General features: G+C 35.7%; 1 protein-coding gene across 2 annotated transcripts in view; it reads left to right on the forward strand.

The window, feature by feature from the left end:
- Positions 1-8,803, forward strand: part of SELENOF (selenoprotein F) — a 59,355-nt gene extending 50,552 nt beyond the window's left edge. The window contains exons 4-6 of one of the 2 annotated variants that reach the window (XM_032303717.1): positions 5,505-5,554; positions 7,748-7,784; positions 7,959-8,803. In XM_032303717.1, the coding sequence (XP_032159608.1) occupies positions 5,505-5,554; positions 7,748-7,784; positions 7,959-7,999 (128 nt within the window). In that variant the 3' untranslated portion in view covers positions 8,000-8,803. The remainder of the gene's footprint in view (positions 1-5,504; positions 5,555-7,747; positions 7,785-7,958) is intronic. The other variant, XM_032303716.1, reaches the window with a different exon arrangement.
- The last annotated feature ends 1,032 nt before the right edge of the window (positions 8,804-9,835 follow it).

Genomic DNA, 9,835 nt, shown 5'->3' on the forward strand with positions numbered 1-9,835 from the left:
CATCTAGCCAAGTGTATTGTCTTTTTCATTTATATTTTCACTTATTTTGAAAATAAATTAATTTAAACATTTTTCTTTAATCCTAAGACATACGCTCCCTATTATCTTGTCATCCCCAGTTTTACCCCTTTCTGGAACTAGGAAGATACTTTTTTTTTTTTAATATTGTTTATAGTTACCTTTGAAGAGTCCAAATTAGAAGAGTTCTATAGGTTTCTGAGTAATACATATAGCAAAACTAAGCTCATCTCTAAGGGAGCTGTGCAAGTGACCTACTTACAAGAATCCAGAGTGAAAAGCTGAACCATTTCATGTGTTTTATAATCACTTCTGTGTATTGGATCACTTGAAAATACTATTCACAAAACTACCAAATAAGTTGGCATAAGAACATTTTCTGGAAATGCAGTGGCTGTTTTGTTTTTTGTTTTTTTAAGATTTTATTTATTTACTTGTCAGAGAGATAGAACGGGCAGGGGGAGTGGCTGGCAGAAGGAGAGGCAGGCTCCCTGCTGAGCAGGGACTGCTCTCCCCCACCACTTTTGGGACTCCATCCAAGGACCCTGGGGTCATGACCTGGGCTGAATACATATGCTTAACTGGACTGAGCCACCCAGCCGTCCCAGTGACATGGATTTCTTTAGGAATCTTCAAACTGATGTTATTGAGCTTTTTTAAAGCAGCAGGAAGTAAACTAGAAAAGTTATTATGCATCTTTTTGCAAGTGTTATATTCTTGTATAGCCTATCCTACTGCCATGTGTACATAAAAGCACCCAAGCATCTGTAAAAAAATTAATTCACCACTTATAAAATGTGATTTGCTACTACAGGGTATTTAGCAGATATCCCCCTCATTCAAGATTAGGAGGCTTTGTAGATCTATACTTAGCAGAGCAAAGAATGATGAAAATAGTCATTAGTGACTCATTAAATTTATTCATTTCAGCCTATTAAAAAATCTTTCAAATGAATGAATATTATTAAATGTGCTAGCCTCTATTAACGGATTCAAAAAAGATATAAGAACAGTCCTTTTCCCCTAGAGATTTTTCTTGTGCAGTAGACAACACAGTTAGTATTAACCAGTGTTTTGCACAGGTGTGCATAATATCATTTACCAAAGGGATGGTGTAAAATGCAACAGGATACCATGAGATCATTTTTTGCTTTGGGATTCAGGAGTCTGCAGAGTATTTGGACAAATTCTAAAGGATGGGATTAATAAAGAAGAAATTCTAATAAACAGACTAACAATCAGCTTTATTTTGAACTAAATTCTGTAGGGGAAGTATAGATAGGATATCTGAGTCTCTTCCAACAAGTTCTTAAAAAGAAAAACTACTTGCATTTAGGACAGTAAAACAAAGAGTAGAGACCTTCATAATGAAACGTATCTATAATGCTATTGCTAGTTAATGGTAAGTTCAAGAAATAAGTTCTCATGTCACCATAAAATTTAAGAAGTATCAAGTATTTATATGAAATAACCTACTTGTATTTTAGAAAAATGTGTTCTAGACTTGATTTGAACAGTTTTATGTGATCATTGCTGGGGGGGGTGGGAAATGGTAAAATATAGATCAACAGTCCAGAAAAGGGAGAACATTGATTTAAAACTTTCCCAAGAGGCACGTGGGTGGCTCAGTCAGTTAAATATCTGCCTTCAGCTCGGGTCATGATCCCTGGGTCCTCGGATCAAGCCCCATATCGGGCTTGCCTGCCCAGCAGAGAGCCTGCTTCTCCATCTTCTCCCTCTCCCGCTCTCCCTGCTTATGCTCTGTCAAATTAACAAAATCTTTTTAAAACTTTTTAAAAAATGAAACTTCCCCAAACCCTGCACTCCAGATACAGTCCTCTATTAAAATAATAGTTAACATTTTTAAAGGTTATATGTATTGTGCCATGTATTTTATATTTCCTAGTTTAATTTTTTTAAGATTTATGAATAAATATGTTTAAATTTTTTTGTGACAAGCAGAAGAAACAAACTGATCTCAGACTTGCGCTTTTTTTTTTTTAAGATTTTATTTATTTATTTGACAGAGATCACAAGCAGGCAGAGCAGAGAGGCAGGCAGAGAGAGAGGAGGAAGCAGGCTCCCCGCTGAGCAGAGAGCCCGATGCGGGGCTCCATCCCAGGACCCTGAGATCGTGACCTGAGCTGAAGGCAGAGGCTTAACCCACTGAGCCACCCAGGCGCCCCTGAAACTTGCTTTTTATATATGAGTTTGCTTCTATGTCACTAAATAGGATAATTTTTTTTATTGTGTTAGTCACCATAAAATACATCATGTTTTTGATGCAGTGTTCCAAGATTATTGTTTATGTCCAACACCCAGTGCTCTGTGCAGTATGTCCCTTCCTTAATACCCATCACGAGGCTCACCCATCCCTCTCCTTCCCTCCCCTCTAAAACCCTGTTTATTTCTCAATCCACAGTCTCTTGTGGTTCATCTCCCCCTCCGATTTCCCCCCTCCACTTTTCCTTTCCTTCTCCTACTATCCTCCATGTTATTCCTTATGTTCCACAAATAAGTGAAACCATATGATAATTCACTTTCTCTGCTTGATTTATTTCACTCAGCATAATCTCCTCCAGTCACATCCAAGTTGATGCAAAAGTTGGCTATTCATCCTTTCTGATGGCTGAGTAATATTCCACTGTATATATGGACCACTTCTTCTTTATCCCTTCCTCTGTTGAAGGGCATCTCGGCTCTTTCCACAGTTCGGCTGTTGTGGATATTGCTGCTATTGCATTGGAGTACAGGTGGCCCTTCTTTTCACTGCATCTGTATCTTTGGGGTAGATACCCAGTAGTGCAATTGCTGGGTCACAGGATAGATCTATTTTTAATTTTTTTGAGGAATCTCCTCACTGTTGTCCAAAGTGGTTGTAGCAACTTGCATTTCCCATCAACAGTTTAAGAGGGTTCCCTTTTCTCCACATCCTCTCCAACATTTGTTTTCTGCCTTGTTAATCTTTGCCATTCTAACTGGTGTAAGGTGGTATCTCAATGTGATTTTGTCTTGAATTTCCATGATGGCTAATGATGATTTATGATGAACATTTTTTCATGTGTCTGCTAGCCATTTGCATGTCTTCATTAGAGAAGTGTCTGTTCATGTCTTCTGCCCATTTTTTGACATGATTATCTGTTTTTTGGGTGTTGAGTTTAAGAAGTTCTTTAAAGACTTGGGTATCAACCCTTTGTCTGTAGTGTCATTTGAAAATATCTTCTCCCATTCCATGGGTTGCCTCTTTGTTTCATTGACTATTTCCTTTGCTGTGTAGAAGCTTATCTTGAAGAAGTCACAAAAGTTCATTTTTGCTTTTGTTTCCTTTGCTGTTGGAGCCATGTCTTGAAGGAAGTTGCTGTGGCCAATGTTGAAGAGGTTACTGCCTATGTACTCCTCCAGGATTTTGATGGATTCCTGTATCATGTTGAGATCTTTCATCCATTTTGAGTTTGTCTTTATGTATGGTGTAAGAGAATGGTCAGGTTTTATTCTTCTATACATAGCTGTCCAGTTTTCCCAGCACCATTTATTGAAGAGACTGTCTTTTTTCCACTAGATATTTTTTCCTGCTTTGTCGGAGATTATTTGCCCAGAGAGTTGAGGGTCTATATCTGGGCTCTCTACTCTGTTCCACTGGTCTATGTGTTTGTTTTTGTGCCAGTACAGTGCGGTCTTGGTGATCACAGCTTTGTAGAAAAGCTTGAAATCGGGCAATGTGATGCCCCCAGTTTTGTTTTGTTTTGTTCTGTTTTTTTCAATATTTCCTTGGCAATTCAGAATCTTTTCTGGTTCCATAAAAATTTTAGGATTGTTTGTTCCAGCACTTTGAAAAAGGCCAACAGGTTAATTTGTAATGATTAGATGCATTCTGTGGTGTGGTTCACATTAATTTATTTTACCTGTAGCTTCTTACAGACTTAGATTTTTTCCAAATTTCTAGATGTGGTTAATAGGACCTTATATAGCTTTGCATTATATTTTAGAGTTATTTCCTCAGAATAAAGAAATACCCAACAGGGAACTTTCAGATTTAAAGAATATGTACATTAAGACTTTGGGTTCATTTTGTTAAATACCTCTCTGGAAATGTGTCTATACTTCTCCCGCAAATAACCCCCAAGAAAATCCCTCTCTCCATCCCCTCTCTAACCTTAAATATTCTTTTGAATTTTGGGCACTCTGAGTGAGGATACCTCATTGTTTTGACATTTGGTTTTTAATGAACATTGAAAATGTTTATTGACCACTTGTATATTTGTACATTACATCCTCCTGTCCTTAGTCCATTTGTCCACCTACTATGTATTTAATAATTTATGAGCACTTTGGTACATTGTTAGAGACTTTCCCTAGTGTATCATTTATACTTTTATTTTTTTTTTTTTTTAAGATTTTATTTATTTATTTGACAGAGTGAACACAGGCAGATAGAGTGGCAGGCAGAGGCAGAGGGAGAAGCAGGCTCCCCGCTGAGCAAGAAGCCCGATGTGGGACTCGATCCCAGGACGCTGGGATTATGACCTGAGTCGAAGGCAGCTGCTTAACCAACTGAGCCACCCAGGCGTCCTTCATTTATACTTTTAATTTTTACTTTTAATTTTGTTTCTAGTGGTGTTTAACTGTCCTGAAGTTTTCATTTTTGTATAGGCATATCAATAAAGCATTTACTCTATGGTCATAGTGAGGAAGAATTTTATATTCCATATTGAAGTTGTGTATGTTACCTTCTCTGTAATACTTCTCACAGCTGAAATTATTAGTGTGATTACTGGTTTAGTATCTTTCTTCCTCACGGGACTGTAAGCTTCGTAAGAGCAAGAATCTTGTTTTGTATAGCTTTATCTCTCTTGTCTGGCATACGGTTCGGTCTGCAGTAAATATTTGTTGAATGAATTGAAAATCTTAATCCATCTGGAATTCATTTAGATAAAAGATAGAAAAATAGGTAGCTGTATCCTATTTTTCCCAACTAGTTTGACAAGTTTTCTCCAGTGTGTTAAATAATTCATACATACACCCCAGACCCACACACAAGCGCGCACACGATTCTTTTCTTCCCTTTGATAGTTTTACCATATTAAACAATGACAGATACTGAGTCTCTCTTGATTTCCTAACCAGTTTTTTCTATTCCAGTATCACATCATCTATTAACAATGGAACAAATTCTCCTCCAATATTTCACTTTTTCTAAACTACCCAGACTTCTTACATTATTTACTCTTGTCACAGAGCTTTACTACCAGGCCCTCAGAATCCCATTAGAATTTGGGATTTGGATTAAGTTTGTAACAATTAACATCTTAAAATACTTACTCTTCTTATTGAATAGTATGAAATGCCTTTCCATTTATTTATATGTTTGAATTTCCTTAGTTTTTTTAATATAGGATCTGATGTTTTATTGAATGTATTTGTACTTTTTATATTAATCTTTTAGCTAGCTTGAGTTTGGAAGTGAATAATTGGAATTTTTTCTTAAGCTTTTGTCAGGAGTGATAAACCCAAACTATTCAGAGGACTACAAATCAAGGTAAGTGGATTTTATTGGAATTCCTTTTTTCCAGTATATTTTTTAATTAAAATACTTGAAGGTTTTTTTTAGTAACTTAGAGTAACTTTAGGTATACAGAAAAATTGATCCAAAAGTACGCTGTTCCCATATATACCCCCTCCCTCATTGTATCTTGCCACTCCGTTTCCCTTATTAACATCTTGAACTTATGTGGTACAAATGATAAACCAATATGGATGCATTATTAACTAAATTCCATAATTAGCATTGGGATTTTTTGTATGGCATAGTTCTAGTTTTGCCAAATATATATAATACCGTGTATATACCATTACAGTATCTTACAGAATAGTTTCATTGCCCTAAAAATCTCCTGTGCTTTACCTGTTCATGCTTCTTCCTGCCTCACCCACTCCCCCTAACCCCTGGCAACCACTGATCTTAACTCCCTGTAGTTTACCTTTTGCAGAAGGTCATATGGTTGAAATCATACAGCATGTAGCCTTTTCAAATGGTTTCTTGGACTTAGCAGTGTGCAATTAAGGTTCTTCCCATATCTTCCTTATAGCTTATTTCTTGGTAACACTAAATAATACGAATATTCAAAAAAAATAAAAATAAGAAATAAATAATAGAAATATTCTGTTGTACCAGTGTTTTCATATTCACCAATGGAAGGACATCTTGGTCGCTTCCAGTCTTTGGCAGTTATAAGTAAAGCTGTTGTACACATTTTTGTGTAGGCGTAAGTTTTCAACCTACTCATTACCTAGAAGCACATTTGCTAGATCATATAGTAAAATTGTTTAGCCCTTTAAGAAATTCTCGAACTGTCTTCTAAATTGGCAGTATTATGTTGTATTCCCACTAGTTACGAGAGTTTCTATGCTTCCCCATCCTCACTAGCATTAAATATTTTCAGTGCTTGGCATTTTAGCCATTGTAATAAGTACATAGTATTAACTCGTTTTATTTTGCATTCCCTAATTGAGCATCTTTTCATAAGCCTGTTTGCCATCTGTAGATCTTATTTCGAGTATCTGTTCAGCTCTTTAGCCGACTTTTTAAATTTTTAATTGTGATAATATTAAATTTACCTTTGAAACTATTCTTTAACATACAGTTCAGTGGTGTTACATATATATACATATATACATATATATTTTTTTCTTTTTTTCACCATTGGGCAGCAGATCTGAAATTTCCTTATCTTGCAGAACAAACTCTATACCCATTAAACACTAATTCCCCCTCTCCTCCTCCCAGCTCTTTGGCTTTGTTTCTGTGATTTCCACTATTTTAGAACTTCATAGGAGTTGAATCATGCAGTATTCATCCTATCATGGCTGCTTTATTTCACTTAGTATGATGTCCCCATGATTCAACCACTTTGAAGCATATGACAGGATGCTTTTTCTCCATCTGTCGATACAATATTTTTCTTACATAGCCTATTGGTGGGGATGTATTCATTGATTTTTAAACGTTATACCAGGCTTGTAGACCTGGAATAAATCCAAATTAGTCATGGTATATAATTCCTTCATGCATTAGTAGGTTTGATAATGTTTTGTTGAGGATTTTTACAGCTACATTCTACATAAATTTTTATCTTTTGTGGACTAAAATGAGTTTTTGAACAGTCACATCTTTCAAAATAGCTTGTAGATAATCTAATCAAAAATAGTTAAGTAGTAATGGTATTCATTGCAAATGGGTGGAGAGTATACCAAATGCTAGATTTCACAAACTAGAGAACTGAAGCATAAATTGCTGAAAGAAATTCTAAGAGCTCCCTTCATCATCACTGCTGCCTTTTGGGTTATGTGGTTCTACTTAATTTAGCATTGAAGATTGATTGATTTCTTAATGAATTGGGATCATGTTTGTCACTGTTAGTGATCATGTTGGTCACTATTAGAATTGCTCAGTCCTGTCAGATATTACTAGGGTCAACTAATGGGTCTCAAGTTTCAGAGTCTAGCCTAATTACAAACTAATTACAAATACAAATTAAAAAAATGTATCTCTTAAGGAAAATTCAAAACTCAGTATAAATGTTGATAATTTGGTGCATGGCCTATTCCAGCAGTGGTCTTAGACAGTCATTCTCATCCTAAACTTGTCTTCTCAAGGTTTTAAGCTCATTTGGACTTTGAGTGTTGTGTATAAAATAAATATTTGTTTACATTCAATCACCTTAAATTTCAGACCGTCTCGATACCAACAGGTGTTTTTCTTTTTAGAGGTAAATGTAATTACTTAGTTCTCCTTTTTTGAAATCCTATAACACCTATTATAATCTAGAAGCCTTTTTAAAATTACTGTTAAACTGGCTAAACCTGGATTGAATTGTTGGGTTTTTGCTTGAGGCTGAGAAGGCTCTTCTAAGCAGATAAAAATCATGTCCTTCTTTTTGTAGTATGTTCGTGGTTCCGATCCTGTATTAAAGCTTTTGGATGACAGCGGGAACATTGCTGAAGAATTAAGCATCCTCAAATGGAACACAGACAGTGTAGAAGAATTCCTGAGTGAAAAGTTGGAACGCATATAAATCTTGCTTCAATTTTGTCCTATCCTTTTGTTACTTTATCAGATGAAAGATTACAGTACCTAGAGAATATTTTAGTTTTGCTTCCTTCCTTTGATCACTTTCTGTGAGGCATTAAACATCTCATTAACAGTGGAAGTGGTAGCATATCCCGCGGTATCTGAGGAGTTGGCAAACTTAACAAAACCCAGTTCTCATACATTGCCTTCCTTCCACATTTGTTGGTACCACTGACGAAATGCTTCATAACAGAGTTGGCTAATTATGCAAATGATAGTTTGTAATTTGTCCAGTTTTATGAACAACAGATTTTTAGATTAGGGAGGTTAATAAGGGAGATGCCTACTGTGCCCCATGCATGTGCTGTGTGCTCTCTGAGAGCACCAGCAAGAACTACAAAGCAAGTAAGAGCCACTGAGCCTCAACAGATTGCCTGCTTCTCATTCTCCCGGCTGTCCTTTTAATAGAAATGTTATAGTTCATAATGAATGTGCTGCGGTAAAACTTTATGGCTTCATTATTGTAAAACAGATTCAAGATCTACAGTAAGAGTGAAACATTCAGAGATTTGCATTAATGAAGGCTACACAGAAAACCTTCAGGAGGGTTTGTGTGGATCTGATATTTAGCAAATTTTTGTGCTTCCCACTCTTACAGAAAAATAAAAAATGTTCTTTTAAGATCAAAATATAAATAAAGTTTCCCAAAAAATCGAATTTGAAATTCTTCTGATTTGTCCTCGCATGTTTAAAAATGCTACATTTCTCAGTGTTTTTATTTTTTCATAGAAGCCCTGTTTTATCCAGAATGTTAAGATGGCTACAGTGTTTCAAACTTATTGTGAGTAATATTGCTTTATACTTGTCTAGCAGTTTCTCAAAGTGCTTTTATCCCTGAATGCATTTTTTATTGATATCTCCTTTAAGGAATAGCTTTTAAAATGCAGAATTTTTATGAGCTATTAAAAATGATTTTTCTTGCTTGACCTTTTGTCTGGTGGTTCACAAAGAACAACATTCATCCAAATGAATTTAGGTCATTTAAACCTCTTATCATATTGGTCTAATCTTACGTCAGCTTAATCTCAGGATAAACTCTTTTAATCTAGAAACTTTAAAAATAAAAAAGAAAGAAGTAAGCTGTCAATGAAGGATATTTGGAAATCTTTAAAGACGCTACCATGAAATGTTTTTATAGAATATTTTTAAGAGTTTGCTAGCATTTTGTATTATCCGCTATTATAAATTAAGTGCATTTGTAAAGCCATGAAGAGAGTAAACCCTAGGCAAGTTGGTTAATCAAAATAAAATACAATGAGAAGTCCTGGCAAACAGACTAGGATCTATTTTTGATCACTTACAGTAATGGGAGAGCCATCGTTTTGATAGTACAAGACCCTGGATGGTGAGGCACTAATCCCCAGTGGCCATTATTACTTCAGAACAAGAGGGAGGATAAGCCCTTCAGGGACAGTAGGAAAAACAGTGGGAGGAGGTGCCACCACCTACAGATGAACAGTAGGATAGAAGGGATGAAACTTCAAAACTGGGATTGGCAGAGGAAACTAATTGGACTGCTGTCTGGGCAGGAAGAGCCAGTTAAATGAGTGCTGGCATTGGTTTAAAAAAAAAAAAATAAAGAAAAGCTTAAAAACTCTATTCAAGTTATTATATTGAAGTTATTATGAGAGAGCAAAGAGGCTAAAGAACCCCATAGTATCATAGAGCTTGAAGTTCTTAAGTTGATGA

Source organism: Mustela erminea, chromosome 10 (assembly GCF_009829155.1).
Source record: "Mustela erminea isolate mMusErm1 chromosome 10, mMusErm1.Pri, whole genome shotgun sequence".
Taxonomy (NCBI): domain Eukaryota; kingdom Metazoa; phylum Chordata; class Mammalia; order Carnivora; family Mustelidae; genus Mustela; species Mustela erminea.